The 16,610-nt window shown below is 41.1% G+C and overlaps 1 protein-coding gene across 1 annotated transcript; it reads left to right on the top strand.

Moving 5' to 3' along the window:
• The first annotated feature begins 6,519 nt into the window (after positions 1-6,519).
• On the top strand, positions 6,520-16,098 carry myl4.L (myosin light chain 4 L homeolog). Its single transcript, NM_001085756.1, is given in 7 exon segments — positions 6,520-6,689; positions 8,627-8,654; positions 10,996-11,145; positions 13,843-14,016; positions 14,202-14,279; positions 14,715-14,751; positions 15,907-16,098. Coding segments are annotated over 6 exon segments (573 nt in total). The 5' UTR covers positions 6,520-6,575; the 3' UTR covers positions 14,744-14,751; positions 15,907-16,098.
• Positions 16,099-16,610: the final 512 nt, after the last annotated feature.

The following is a 16,610-nucleotide window of genomic DNA, read 5'->3' as shown; positions in this document are numbered from 1 at the left end:
TAAGTGGGGATAGTATTGTTATATGATTGGATGTCAGTAATGTCAACCTTTGGCTAAGTTTTCCTCTCCTAAATGTACTTGTCTGTACAATAGATCTCTTCCAACTCTAAAGCCGGAAGTAGAAAACAAGACAGAAAGAGATAACTAAGGCGAGAAGGAAAAAAGCTACAAAAAAAAGGGAAAGATCAGAAGAGAAAGCTTGCTAATGCGGAGAGAACAAGAAGAGGAAATTTACATGACAAGAACATGGCTTATGGAATTTAATAAAAGAAAGATGTAAAAGCAGGAGTATAGCTAGGAGAAACAATGAACATACAGTATATCCTTATTTTATATTAACATATTTTTCGCAGAGAATGCAGAGGGCCAACAACAAAGCAGCGAAGGAGATGGAGTAACCTATGGTGCAAATCAGCCGCAATCGCTCAAACAGCTCCTGCAGGGGGCAAGAGAGAAAGACATTCCTTATTAGATCTTCTGATGCTAATTGCATTGGTTTCTGTGCTGCCATGTAGCAATTATGTGTATTAATTACTAATCAGCCTTATATTGTGACATTTCTATTCTATGTGTACTGTATATTGTGAGTGGGTCCCTAAGCTCAGTAAGTGACAGCAGCACAGAGCATGTGTAGGGAATCAGCAGAAAAGAAGATGGGGAGCTACTGGGGCATCTTTGGAGACACAGATCTTTACTGCTAAAGGGCTGTGGTTGCCTTGGGCTGGTACCGAAGCACAAAACATCATGTACAACATTTCTAGCTACTTCTTTAGTTAGGCTTTAGTCTTCCTTTAAGTATAAGGAGCCCACTCTAGATTTTTAAATAGTCTAGTCTACACCTTTGAAATATTTCATTTTAGCTCAGTAGAGCGAGCACAGTATGGCAACTTAGCTGCACCAAGTGTGCCAATATTTGCTGTGCCTTTTCTTCTTTTGGTGGGCAGTTATGTACCAGAAGATCTGTTTTTTGCATGGTCACTCATCTACATGAAAACTCCAGTTTCTCCTGGAAAGTGGCAGTAATTTCTTTGAGTATGTGCATCAGCTTCCGCCACAAGGAATTCTTAGGACCCTCTCCCTCAGGGGAGTTTTATTGAGAAATGGAGTGCTCCATGTCCTTTCAGAATTACCTGGAAGTGGCAGAAAAAAAGTCCATGGAAACCCAGATGGTCCCATTGTGTAACAGAGGAGCCTTTGAAGCTTGTACTTATGAGTCTCTGTAAAGAAGTGATCAGATCATTGTTGAAGCCTTCAGGACCAGATTACATTTTTGTGTTCTTCTGTCTAAAAGGATGGAATATGAATGGCAGACAGGGAGGGGTGGGTGCTTTTGCAGATTAAGTGAACCCTTGCACATCATGTGGCAGTTTGTTGAAGGTGGCAGTGGGGAGTGAGATGTTCTTTTGGGACCTCCTGACAGTGTAGGGTGTGAATTCCAGTGAGGTTGGGCAGCAGAAGGTGTGAGGTTTTTATCCCATGCTAGAGATTAGGCTGCTCATACCATCTAATCTAAGGACCACTTCTCAATGTTGTCCTTATGTGCGAGACCCAATTATTGATATTACAACCTGACAGTTTTGGGATGCTGGGAGGGGGTCAGTCCGGAACAGCCGATCACTGCAGGTTGGATGTATACAGTGTAACTGACACCGTCTGGCCTTACTATACACAATATACCACAGATTCTGGTGACTGTGATGTGGAAAAAAAGAACGTTCAAGAGATAAGAAAGGAAACTATTCCGGTAACGAGGAGAGAGAGAATGGAACAGTGTGTGATGTGACTACTGAAAGGAGAAGACAGAAGCACCTACTTGAATTAAGGAAAGGTCAGACTAACTGAGGCATAGTTCCGTGGGGGTCACATACTTCTTTTATTACCCCCACCCAAACACCATCTTTCTGCATTCCCTTATCAACCATGTCTGTCTGTAGATGTCCATTCTGTATCCAAGAACACATTATTGGCTCGGCTATTTCCCCTTTTATTGCCCTAAACAGAAGCTTTATTTTATAGATCTTTTTCTTGTGCAGTGATTGGGTCAAATACCAAAGTGAACCCAAACCACAAGTTGTAAAGATTGTTCACCTTTGAGATACAGTAACTGTTAGTATGACGTAGAGTAATATTCTGAGACAATTTGCAATTGGTCTTCATTTATTGTTATTTAAGGTTTTTGAGTTATTTAGCAGCTCTTCAATTTGCATTCTAATAAGAAACTGGAATTTAAACAAAAGTGGACCTGAAAAGATGAGTAATACAAATTTGCAATATACATTTATAGCCTTACAGAGCATTTGCTTTTAAGAGGCAGTCAGCGACGACCATTTGAAAGCTGCAAAGAGTCAGAAGAAAAAGGCAAAAACTATAAAAAATAAATAATGAAGGAATGTTGCTTAGAATTCTATAACATACTAAAAGTTAACTTAAGGGTGAACCATCCCTTTAAAGCAGAACTAGGGGTAGGCAGAAAATGCAGCTGCCTAGAGTATTACTGGATAATACTCTTCCCTCTTGCTGGCCATGGCTTATACTAAAGCTGCCCCTACACTTTAATATCTGCTTCTTTGGCAAGGTCACTCAATGGGGAGCAGGCCAAACAATCTGACCAACCCAATTTGGTCCAGAAAATAGGTAGCCTCGTTGGGCTAATCAGATCAGTTTAAGGACCCCTTCAACACACTAATGCGGGGCCTGCAGACTGGATTTTCAAACCTACCCAATAGATATCGAGACAATTTTTGGCCAGATATCTATTGTAAAGGCTGTTGGGGAAAAGCCAATATGAGCAGGTAAGTTGCCAACTCTGAAGTCTGAACTGGCAGCTTAAGATCCTGAAAGGGTGAGCTGGAGTGATCTGCCTTGTGAAAATTAGGGATGCACCGAATCCACTTTTTTGGATTCGGCCAAACCCCCGAATCCTTCTTGAAAGATTCGGCCGAATCTGAATCCTAATTTGCATATGCAAATTATGGGTGGGAATCCGAATCCTGCTGAAAAAGGCCGAATCCCGAACCAAATCCTGGATTCAGTGCATCCCTAGTGAAAACCGAACAATAATTTGGCCAAATGAAAACCAATTAAATACCAAGATACTCCCCTTGACATGCCTCAGTTATTATCAAGTGCAGTTAATTAATTTATTGTTATTAAAGAAACAGAAATGAGACAGAAAAGCACAACTCGCACATGACTAATTTGCATATAAGTGATGTAATAACCCTGACCCAGCATCAAAGCCCCACGACATCATTGTGCCTGCCTCTGATGTCATCATGCCCACCCCAAGATCACTGCTCCACCCCCAATGCTATCTGCCACGCCCCTATTGTTCGCGTTTAGCCACCGGCAAAGGTGCCAACCCTAGTGGGAGCCTTGGGCACTGATTTAAAGGCAAGGAAAGTATAAATGAATGGGGATGCCTGCTCTGAAAAGTCCTAGTGGTTCTTTGCAGCTGTCATGGACTGTGTGCAAGTAGGTATGCACCAAATCCAAAATTCGGTTCAGTATTTGTCCAGATTCGGGCGAATCCTTGTGCCTGGTCGACCAAATCCTTAAAATCATGTGACATTTCGCCGCAGACAGCCTGTGCACGCAGCTCTCTTTGCCCCTCACTGATTTGCATATGCAAATTAGGGTTTTAGATTGGTTCGGTATTCGGCTGAATCTTTTGCAAAGGATTCAGGGTTCGGCCAAATCTTTCACGAAGGATTCGGCAGAATCCAAAATTCGGTACATATCTAAGTACAACCCACCATTTTTACTATACTGCACAAAATTAATTATAGAGGGGGGATGGCAAATAAAGATAAAAACAATGAAAACATGATATTGACAATAAATTCTAGCCACAGTTTCAGAGTGCCTGGGTCGCTGTAGAAGAAACCAAATTACTTTTTTTTTGTCATTTTGGCTTTGGAGAGAGGCCAATTTAAAAAAGAAATTAAGAAATAAATTTGATTAGAAAGGATATAATGCAAAGGTGAACTTTCCTATAAGGGGATGGCTGCTGCTCTGTCTCTTGTCAGTTGAGGGACAGACGTACAGACGCTCTGCAGGTCTCGGCACTAGAACTTATCATTGTACATTGTTGCACTAATGGGAACAAAGCATTATATCCCACTTCTAATAATAGCCATCGCTCCTTCACACAAATAACCCCTACTCTTCCCAAAGCACCGAGTCCCTACTCGTCTCACCCCCCGATGCTGCCGGCACATGTTTCTTTAATGCCGCCACATTATTATTTTTATATCACAATGCTGGTCGGTGGGTGCAGCTGTTGTGCAGATCAGACCTTGGGATTTGGACAATGCCCCCCTGAGCTGCCAGCTGTCTGCCCCTCTCCCTATATCCCAGAAGGGTTTAGAAGCCTATATCTGAAGAATGTGCTTTATCTGAGACTGAAGTCATATCTATGGGCAAGGCAATTAGATGCACTCAAGTAGCCCCTTATATGGATTTAACCCTTCTGTTGAAAGACTTGGACAATTTAATGGGGGGGGGGTAAATGTGAAAGTGATTGATGCCAGGCTGAGTGATGTCTGCCTTGTACACAGGAGTGCGGGGGTTAATTAATAGCATTGGACTATTAACTGCATTGTTCAGTCTCTGATTAAAAGGAGATCTAAAGCCTAAAAATTAACATGGCTAAAAATGTCATATTTTATATAGTGAACTTATTGCACGAGGCTAACGTTTCAGCTTGTCAATAGCAGCAATGATCCAGGACTTCAAACTTGTCACAGGGGGTCACCATCTTGGAAAGTGTCTGTGACACTCACATGCTCAGTGGGCTCTGATTGGCTGTTGAGAAGCTAAGCTTAGGGCTCGTCACTAATTATCCAGCAGAAAATGAGCTTCCCTGGCTGTAATATAAGCTGATGCTACAGGTTTGCTGATTATTCAATTCTGATGCTAATTGCACTGGTTTCTGTGCTGCCATGTAGTAATTATGTGTATTAATTACTAATCAGCCTTATATTGTGACATTTCTATTCTATGTGTACTGTATATTGTGAGTGGGTCCCTAAGCTCAGTAAGTGACAGCAGCACAGAGCATGTGCAGTGAATCAGCAGAAAAGAAGATGGGGAGCTACTGGGGCATCTTTGGAGACACAGATCTTTACTGCTAAAGGGCTGCGGTTGCCTTGGGCTGGTACTAAGGTTGCCGTAAGGTTGCCACCTGACCAGTATTTTACCGGCCTGGCCGGTAAAAATGATGGTTGATCCCAATGTTATTAATAGGGAAAAAAGATAAATGGAAGGCCGGTATTTTATTTCAGAAAAGGTGGCAACCCTAGCTGGTACAGAAGCACAAAACATAATGTACAACATTTCTAGCTACTCCTTTAGTTAAGCTTTAGTTCTCCTTTAAAGAGTTGTTCACCTTCCAACACTTTTTTCAGTTCAGCTAATATTGAAATGTAAGTCTAATCTTCCTCCTTTTAAAGCAGCTCTGGGGATGGGGGTCGCCGACTCACTGTTCTAAATTGATACATCAGTTGATCCATTTCTTATCTTTGTCCCTGCTGAGCAGAATCCCTGAGTTTCATTAAAGGCAGCTGTTAGAACTGATACAATATTTACTAATACTCCAGAGATGGCAGGGGCAGATTTATTAAGGGTCGAATAGTAAATTCGAATTTTTGCATTTTTTTTTGGTGTAAAAATTCATACATCTGAATTTTATTCCCCCTATTCAAATGTAGATTTGAATGTGAGATTTAACACACCGAGACCATGGGTACAGTCCTAATTCGAATATTCGCCACCTAAAACCTGCCGAGTTCAGGTAGAAGTCAATGGCAGAGGTCCATTGAGCCATTTGGAGATGTTAATAGCCTTCCTGCATTCAAGTTTTATTTTCAGAGAAGAAAACTCGATTCGTACGATTCGAAGACGATTGAAATACGACTGCAATTTTCGGGTTGGATTGAATATTGAATTAATTCGAAATTCGACCTTTGATAAATGGGCCTCCAAATTTGTAACAGCGCAGAATCTGCACCTGAATTCCTGAGCTGCCAGACTCAAACGCCAGAGACAGGGACATTCAACTTAGATTTTGGAAAACCAGTAGAAAATAAAAATTGGAAAGTAATTGAAAAAAGTCTTTATTTCTGGAGAACTATCTGAAAAAACACACCTAAAAAATGGCAAATCACAGCTACTGGTTAATAAAATATAGGGAAGAAGGGGGTACTGGTAGTGTTAATCAGGGACCGCCAGCTGTTTTTCTACTACAACTCCCAGTATTCCCCATCAGCTTGTTAGTACGTGCCTTAAGTTAACACATGGTTTTAAAGAAAGTGTTAAATGCTTTCTTGTATGAATGGAGATGTTACATTGCATTCCACGTTTTTGTGTCCCTTCTCATCCCCCCTTAGAAGAGACGGGTCCTGATAACAATGGATAAGTCCCTAGTGGGACAGACCTGGCTTCTCCTTTTATGGTCCTGCAGTTCCCACTCCCTGAATATAAGAGCCCGAGAGACTACGCTGGCTCTGTCATTCATTCTGCATCTTCACCTGACATCTCTCCAGGAATCAGCAGCAACTTCCGTCCTGAACATCATGCCCCCCAAAAAGCCAGAACCCAAAAAGGAGGCACCCAAACCCGCCGCAGCCCCTCCACCTGCAGCACCAGAGCCCCCAAAGGAAAAAGCATTTGACCCAAAGAGTGTCACTGTGAGTATTAATCTTCACATCTTTATAACTGAGCTCCATTTGTTCTCCACTTGTTATTGTACAGACTCATTATTATATATAGCTGTGCAATTACCCTGACATTTCCCTATGCTCCCTCACTTCACTCACTCTCCTAATTAATCCCATGGCATCTCCACACCTAAATTGTTTCAGGTCATTTGCCTCTTTGTTATATTCTCTGTACTGCTGGTTCTGACTCCTAAAACAATGTAGCAAAATCAGGATTCTTCAAAAACCTAAAGCAATTTTTGCTACAGAGCAAGGCTTATATACGTTTAAATACGGTGAATTTTTGTCTGACAGAGCTTTCAAACTAGCCCACTGGCTAAATCTAAGGCCCAAGGCTTTAATCAGTTACATAGGCTGGGGCTCGGTTGCAAAGGATGCTGGCACTGTGCTTTAAGGGTAAGGCCACACTAAGCGATAGCGTGGCGATTTGACTCGCCGCGACTATTCGCCGCGACTTTTAATCCTCAATCGCTGGCGAAACTTTGGCGCTGGCGTCTATGGGAAATCGCGCAAAATCGCCAGTGTAAAAACACACGCGGCGATCTTTTTTCTATTGTCGCTCGAAATCGCCTAGCGAGGCGATTTCGAGCGACAATAGAAAAAGATCGCCGCGTGTGTTTTTACGCAGCGATTCCCCATAGACGCCAGCGCTAAAGTTTCGCCAGCGATTGAGGATTAAAAGTCGCGGCGAATAGTCGCGGCGAGTCAAATCGCCGCGCTATCGCTTAGTGTGGCCTTACCCTAAAGAGTTTTCTCACCTTTGTGATAACTATTAGTATGATGAGACCATTTGCAATTGGTTTTCATTTTTTATTATTTGCGTTTTTTTGAGTTATTTTGCTTTTTATTCAGCAGCAGTTTGCAATTTCAGCAATCAGGTCGCTAGGATCCAAATTCCCCTAGCAACCATGCATTGATTTGAATAAGAGGCTGGAATATGAATAGGAGAAGCCTGAATAGAAAGATGAGTAAGAGAAAGTAGCAATAACATTACATTTGTAGCCTTAAGGTGGCCATAGACGTAGAGATCGCCATCTGAGCGGATCGCTCCACGATATGGCCACATTGAAGTGGGCGATATTGGGCTGATCCAATCGTTGGGCCCTATCATAATGGATCAGATACGGCGGTCGGATTGCAGAACCGCATAGATGCACAGATGCGGGATTTTTTAACCTGCCCGATCAAGATCTGCCCGACTTTCGGCCAGATATCGATCGGGGAAGCCCGTTGGATGGCCCCACACAGGCCAATAAGCTGCCGTCTCGTGTGTCTGAAGAAAAAGGCAAATAATTCAAAAGCTATAAACAATAAATAATGAAAACCAATAGAAAAGTTGCTTAGAATTGGCCATTCTATAACATACTAAAAGCTGAATCACCCCTTTAACACATACAGAGTAAAATAATCCTCTGTTATATCAGAGACTAAGAGAGCCATACTTTTTTCTTTAGTAGCCATTTATCCTCAGCTACATCATATTACAATACCTGCTAGCACCCTTATCCAAAAGAGGGCCGTCTAGCTGGAAGCCTGGGGTATTTTATTTTATGGGTTCCCATCAACTGTGTAGCTTATCATCACATATACAAGTGAATGCTTCCCGTGGGCAGGTCAGCCTTGTCATCGCCTGACTCCAATTAAATTAGAGCCATTTACACTAACTGTTCCATTCAAAAGCACAGCTTCAGATTTATGTAGGGATACAGAACATGCTCAGAAGTGAAAGTTATTATCTGCAAACACCTTGCCTTTTAATAATCCACATATAATCCATAATATATATTATATATACTGTATATTTATGCTGGAGAACAAGTTAGGGCAGCACGGTTGCTGCTTTAAGCCTATTTGCCCAGATTTGCTCGAAATAATCAACAAATAAATCATATTTTTTCCTTCCTCAGGTTGAGTTCGCTGCTGATCAAATTGAAGGTAAATCTGTTTCTCTGAGTAATAAGCTTAATTTTTATGACTTTTTTTTGGATTTAGGAGATGAAAACTGTAATCGGTAGTTACCCAGGGTGCACCCATCAGGGCATCACTAAGGGTAGGACTCCACGGGTGATTTTGGCACGATCAGACGCGCTGCACAAAAATACAATAAGCAATAGCAATGTCGGATCATGTCGCACCGTTCGTCCGACGCAACGCGACTGTTGGATTCAGACGTTGCATGCTGTGTCTGCATCCGACAGTCGTGTCGCATCGGATGGATGAACTCTGCGACGCGATCCGACATTTCCCTCTCTTACCTTATTTTCGTTGCATCCGACTTGATGCCTGCGTTTTTGCACATAGTGTTGGATCGCACCGAAATCGCCCATGGAGTCCTACCTTAAAGGTGGCCATAGACTTAAAGATCCGCTCGTTTGGCGACATCGCCAAACGAGCGGATCTTTCCCCGATATGCCAATAACAGCATGGCTATATCGGGGGTAATTCGAGCCGTATGGCCGAACGATCGAATTACGATGCGCCAAGCGCCTTCCCGATCGATATCGTGGCCAGATATCGATCGGGATGACCCGTCGGAAGCCCCCATACACGGGCAGATAAGCTGTCAAATCGGTCCAAACGACCAATATCGGCAGCTTTATCTGCCCGTGTATGGCCACCTTTAGGAGAGAGCTGGTACAATAGCAGCTACTCCAATGGGAGTGAAAGCCTTCTTTTGTAATGCTCTTTGTGTTGCCTTCGGGTGGTGGCACACAGGGAAATTGCAGCAAATCTTCGCTTTTCTTTTTTATTGTTATCTTGTTGACTTTAAAGCCTCTAATTTTTGGTTTAAGGGTGGTGGTACACAGGGATATTAGTCGCCTGCAGTAGCGCAGATTTGCTGCAGGCGACTAATATCCCCAAGTACCACCACCCTTAAACCAAAAATGAGAGGCTTTAAGGTTAACAAGATAACACTGAAAAAGAAAGGGGGATAAAGGGTCACTTCTGGACCTTTTTGGTGAGGTTAACCCCCTTCTTCTGTGCCCGAAATGGGGCGAGGAAGCGTATTATTACTAGTGCAGGGAGGACAATTGTGTATATATATTTCCAACTCAGCATTATATATGACCATGGGCAACATTTCTGTAACCGTCCTTTACTAACTTGCTGTTGTGCCAAAGACCTGAGCAATCTGGCAGCAACAATTACTTGTCCACAGGCAACCACTCCTAAAGGAAAAAATATTAATTACACCTGAAACAAGCAGATTCTATTCAAAGGAAATAGAGTTTAGCTAATATAGAGAAATATAAAGCTAGATGGAGAGGATGGAAAGGATAGAAGATTAGACTCGCAGAACAATGGCTCTTAATTACGGAGACTGGAATGAACGACATGTGCCCCTGGAATGAGCTTGGACTAAACTATAATAATCCCTTTACATCTCTGATGGGTTGTACAGTAATCTAACACCTAGAGTGCCTCATTGCTCTGACAGGGGAAACCTCTCAGCTGTTAAGCCATATTTCATTTGTCACTGTGATTGTGAAAGTGTTTATGTGCACTCTTTGTGTTTGTTGTGCCTATTCAATCATACACTGTATAGTATTGTACTACAGGGGGGACAAATACAGCAATAAATATACACATCATAAAAGACACAAGAAAAAGCAGTTCCCTGCCCCATAGAAATGTGATATATGTATTGTTCCCATTCAGCATACTATCTATCTATATATATATATATATATATATATATATATATATATATATATATATATATATATATATTAAAGAGGTGGTTTACCTTTAAGTTAACTTCTAGTATGTTATAGAACGGCTAATTCTAAGCAACTTTTTTTATAGTTTTTAAATTATTTGCCTTTTACTTCTAACTCTTTCCAGCTTTCAAATGAGGGTCACTGACCCCAACTAAAAGCAAATGCTCTGTAAGGCTACAGATAATTCTATTGCTACATTGTATTGCTCATCTTTCTATTCAGGCCTTCGCCTATTTATATTTCAGGCTCTTATTTAAATCAATGCATGGTTGCTAAGGTAATTTGGACCCTAGCAACCAGATTGCTGAAATCGAAAACTAAAGAGCTGCTGAAAAAAATGCAAAATTACTTGAAAAGCACAAATAACACAAAATAAAAACCAATGTCTCAGAATATCAATTTCTACAAAGTTAATTTAAAAGTGAACAACTCCATAAAAAAAGAATATATATATATATAGATATGCCTTGATCTTGTCACACAGTGTTTCAGGGGTGTTGCTATTTTGCTAAAATATGAAAAGAAAATGTCAGCAAGAATATTTGTGCCCACAGAATTCAAAGAGGCTTTCCAGCTGTTTGACCGCACCCCAAAAGGAGAGATGAAAATCACATACGGCCAGTGTGGGGATGTGCTGAGAGCTTTAGGGCAAAATCCCACCAACGCAGAGGTGCTGAAGGTTCTGGGGAGACCCAAGCCAGAAGGTAAGAGAGAGGGGGCCGGTGCTGGAGGGAAGCTAATATGGGTATCAGACCTGTTATCCAGAATGCTCAGGGTTTTCCAGATAAGGAATCTTTACACAATTCAGATCTCCACACTTTAAGGGGGTTATTTACTAAAATTTTAATTAATAACCCAAATAAATCTGATTTTTCTGACTTTTTTCCCGAATCGCTCGTTCTTTTCGAGTTTTTGCCTAAAAAAGTTGCATTTTCGGCAGTGGTGTATCTATATATTACTGGGCCCATAGCAAATTATTTTTCTGGCTTCCAAAATGTCTAGAGGTTGACCTGTTTTACCAATATTCATTGAAACTGTATATGAATTCGGGCACTGTGGGGCCCCTTATACCTCCTTGGCCCCCTGCAGCTGCAGGGTCTGCTTCCTCTGTAGTTACACCCCTGATTTTCAGGCTAAAGCCAGCATAGACTACGAAAACTTCAAATTGAGATAGGTGCCTCTCCGATTGACATATAAAGAACATGTCTGAGATGGTGGATTTTTGGATTTGGGCTTTTTGTAGCATCGGGGTATAATAAATCTCAAAATATTTGAGGGTTTTTTTTTAATGAAAAATTCGAGTATTTGCCCCAAAAGGTCTGACCAGATAAATTCAAAGGTTAAGTAAATAAACCCCTAAATGTATTAAAATTAAATTTTAACATTAAAACCCAATGGATTGTTTTGCCTCCAATTAAGATTAATTATATAGTTGGAATAAAGTACAAGCTACTGTTTTATTATTACTGAGAAAAAAAGCAAATATGCTTTAAATTTTTGAATAATTTGATTAAAATAGAGTCTATGGGAGACAGCCGTTATTGTGGGTTACTGGGTAATTGATCCTAAACCTGTACAGATATTTGGATACAATATCATCATTGAGAGGTCACATATTAAAGTATAAGGTATCTTATACCTAAACTGCATCCAGGATTTGGTTCCAAATTGAATCCCAGCACAATATGCAGAATTTGGATGGGGAGAAATGGACTGAATTAAATTTGAAAGTACGGTCTCATTCATTCAGACTTGGTGGAGGATTTGGTATTCAGCTGAATACAAAAAATTTTCTCTACATCCCAGATTTGGGAGTTTAAGGAGTCGTGCCTCATTACCTAAGGTCCTAAGCAGCAAACTGCATTAGGGCGAGGGGTAATGTGCAAAAAAAAAAACGGGTGTTTTTTTTTGCACTTTGCATCTTACTCCACTATTTGTAAATGAGGCCTTGGAACATAAAGGCAAAACAGTGTGGCAACCACATTGCTAGATAATTGCTGCACTATGTCTCCCTGCTTAATACCTTTCCCAGCACCCCCTGCAAGGCCAACCAATAACTACAGAACGGATGAAAAGCAGACAATAAGCAGACCCAATTAGCAGACAATCCTGGGTATTAATATCCTCCTTTACGAAAGTTATCTGAGCGTGAGGATTTTCTGGCTTATCCCAGCATGCCTTCCATGTGATAAAAATGCAAAGCCCTCCACACCTGGTGTCGCAGCACAATTTAAGAGAGACAATCTAAGCCCCTTCTCTTGGTCTATGCAATATAAAAAGGGGGAGAGCTTATGGCTGCAGCTAACTCAGAATTATTGTAATCTCACCACTGCTATTTTTGGGGACCAGTCAACCTATATTCAGAAGCGAGGGGAGGGATGAACTTCTCGGTATTAGAGAGACAGGAGAGGCCTGGATTACTCTTCTCTGGGAGATAAGAACAAGAGAGACAAAGCATTCAGCGGTGGAATCTCTGGCTATGTAGGTTCAGATATAGAAGGGAAAGCTTCTTGTTCTTGACGCTGAGCTGGGGAGGGCTGACATTTCCACTAAGCTGGGCTATGCCTGTTGTTATCCATGAATGGTGTCCATGACAGGGCACAGAAAAGCCCTAGGGCCTTTGGATCTTATGAGATCACCGGTAGAAGTCTGGATTCCAGGCTTTGGACTGGATACTGGAATTCCTGCAGCCATGGGCATCCAGTCAGGTTATTAGTAGAATGATATTACAGCAGTCTATGATGTGAAGTGTGCCAGTCCTTTACAACTCCAGAAGATCTCTGCTAGAGATTCAGTTTTAAGGTTAACACTTCTGGGACAGGAAATGTTTTTCTGCCAGTAATCAACAACCCTTGCAAGACCTATAGAATTTTGGATATTTTCACATCTTTCAATAAAGCCTTGAACATGATTTACATAGTTAACAAAGTCCATCAAGTTCAACCCCTCCAAATGAAACCCAATATCCATACACACACCCCTCCCTACTTTCACATAAATTCTATATACCCATATCTATACTAACTATAGAGTTTAGTATCACAATAGCCTTTCATATTATGTCTGTCCAAAAAATCATCCAAGCCATTCTTAAAGGCATTAACTGAATCAGCCATCACAACATCACCCGGCAGTGCATTCCACAACCTCACTGTCCTCACTGTGAAGAACCCCCTACGTTGCTTCAAATGAAAGTTCTGTTCCTCTAGTCTAAAGGGGAGGCCTCTGGTACGGTGATCCTCTCTATGGGTAAAAAGGTCCCCTGCTATTTGTCTATAATGTCCTCTAATGTACTTGTAAAGTGTAATCATGTCCCCTCGCATGATTTGTCTTCTTTGTGCTGAAGCCTCTTATATCCCTAGGATGAAAATCTATTCTAATCTGAATTTATTTCCTGGCAGAAATGAACACCAAACTCTTGGACTTTGAGACTTTCCTACCGATGCTCCAGCACATCTCTAAAAACAAGGACCAGGGTTCATATGAGGACTTCGTAGAAGGGCTACGTGTCTTTGATAAAGAAAGTAACGGCACTGTTATGGGCGCTGAGCTGCGCCATGTGCTTGCCACCCTGGGTAAGACTTAGCCAGAAGAAGGTCAGCTCAGAATGGAATGGTTTTGTTATTCTGAAAATATCTTTGCTCATTAGGCTTGATTAGAACCAGGCTTAGAAGCTGATCTCTTTGTCATGTCCTCCTGATTTGGTGCAGATTTGTATCCATTTCTCACAAAGGCAGTAATAGGTTTACCTCCCATGCAGGTGAGAAACTGCAAGAGAACGAGGTAGAACAGCTGATGGCTGGACAGGAAGATGCTAATGGATGCATCAACTACGAAGGTATGATTCTCGCATCTTCTCTCCATGCTCATTGAGAAATTTCACTAGACTCCAACCTTGCCTTTTGCTTCACACTCCAGATTCCCACACAATAGTTTTCCTTTCCTGATGAAGGCAAAAGACATGCCTCAATGTATTCTCCACAGGATTTCCAAGAAGTAGCCACGATTCTGTAGACTACATAATCTTATATATCCAACTCTTTCTAATTCATCTGCCAGCATGACCTTTTCTGGGTGTACTTGTTATAACCCATTGACCCATTTCTACAGGGTAGATCGTCCTCTGCAGACATGGATTTCAAGTTACAGAGATCCATACAGGTCTCTAGCATGTGGACCTTCAGCGTTTTTCATCTTCTGTACAATAAAGCGGGGTTATAAAGCAGTTATGCTTACAATTACTGACTTAATACTATTTTTCCATTCTTTGCAGCCTTCATCAAGCACATAATGTCTGAATAAAGCCCATGGTAAGTCTATCCCTTTTGGCATTTTCTATAGCCCCTTTGCTGTGCCAAGTGTTGCCGGACAACACCGAATCTGGAAACAATAAATATATGGTCAGAACCACAGATTTTAAGATAGACAACCAGTCACAGGATCATAGAACTGTGCATTGCATGTATCCATGGTGGTAAGAATTCCCATTAGACAGTTCTTATTTCTTAGCATTTATTTAAGTTATATGCAGTGTTGGTCAAACCCTGATGTTAAAGGACTACAGCTCCCAGCACTCTTTATCCCTTGCAATGTGAAGTTGGTAGGGGCTGTACTTCAGCAACATTTGAACAGCAGTGTTTGAATCTGCTTTGGTTTTAGCCCTATGATCAGGAGTTCCATTAATAAATGCTTTCTCGATGTTGTAGGAGCACTGGTGGATCAGTAAATCGGTCAATCAGTTGGACAGGTCAAACTTTATCCTTTTCAATGGTTATGTGAGGGCAAAGATGGATTATACTGCATGTGATATTGAGGCGAGGCCTTTGGCTTTGAGCTTCATGAATGTCCAAGAATCCTTTCCATGGGTTGGAAGCCCCATTGAAGGAGTAGGCTGTTTTCTATGAGATATTTATATGTAATACTGGATTAGCTGGGTATGTCTCTGAGTCCCATTGCAAAGTCATTTTCAGATCCCTGAAGGTCAGAAGATGTCTAGTTTCACAAACATGTATAGATATGGGACCTATTATCCAGAATGTCAGGACCTGGGGCTTTCCAGATAACCGATCTTTCTGTAATAAGTATCTTCATACCTTAAATCTACTAGAAAATCATGAAAACATTAAATAAACCCAATGGGCTGGTTCTGCTTTCAATAAGGATTAATTATATCTTAGGTGGGATCAAGTACAAGCTACTGTTTTATTATTATTATTATTATTATAGAGTAAAAAGAAAATAATTTTTAAAAATTTGGATTGTTTTGATAAAATGGAGTCTGTGGTAGATGGCCTTTCCGTAATTTGGAACTTTCTAGATAATGGATTCCATACCTGTATTGACAATTCTTATAAATCAGAGTTACAATGGTGCTAAGTCATTTTAGCTGCAAGCTATTACTGATGACATAGTATCTAAAATGAATCTCTACACCACTAATAGTAATTGTTTTTATTTTTTAACAGAACGTGACCAATTCCTGATCCTCCCTTCGGCTGTCCTCCAGAGTCTGAATTCTAGGCATCCCTAAAAGGAAGATACACCTAAAAGATGAAGCTGTGCTCTTCAGAAATGCCCTGTTCGCTTGTAAATTATTTGGGATATTTTTTTTTCTCCCACTGACTTTTCACCAAATAAATTTTACCAAGGAAAAGTTACATTTCTTGTGTTCTAAATTTGAAGCTCTTTTTAGGTTTCATTAAAAAGTGTTTTTTGTAGCAAAAGCTTGTAAAAATGTCAAGATGCAAAAAAAAAAATTCTTCTGAATGTTTGTAAATTAGCCTTTAGGGCAGTGATCACCAACCAGTAGCTCGTGAGTAACATGTTGCTCTCCAACCCCTTGGATGTTGCTCCCAGTGGCCACATAGCAGGTGTTTACTTTTGAATTCCAGGCTTGGATGCACATTTTGGCTGCATAAAAACCAGATGTACTGCCAAACAGAACCTCAATGTAGGTTGACAATCCACATAGGGGCTACTAAATGGCCAATCACAGCCCTTATTTGGCGCTCCAGGAACTTTTTTCATGCTAGTGTTGCTCCCCAACTCCTTTTACTTCTGAATGTTGCTCATGGGTTCAAAAGGTTGGGGATCCCTGTTTTAGGGCATAGGCACACAGGCAGATTATGGGAAATTTAGTCGCCTGGCGACTAATCGGCTTTTCTGCGGG

Source organism: Xenopus laevis, chromosome 9_10L (genome assembly GCF_017654675.1).
Source record: "Xenopus laevis strain J_2021 chromosome 9_10L, Xenopus_laevis_v10.1, whole genome shotgun sequence".
In the NCBI taxonomy this organism is placed as follows: Eukaryota; Metazoa; Chordata; class Amphibia; order Anura; family Pipidae; genus Xenopus; species Xenopus laevis.
The sequence above is the reverse complement of the archived record's forward strand: the minus strand, read 5'-3'. Positions and strand labels throughout refer to the sequence as shown.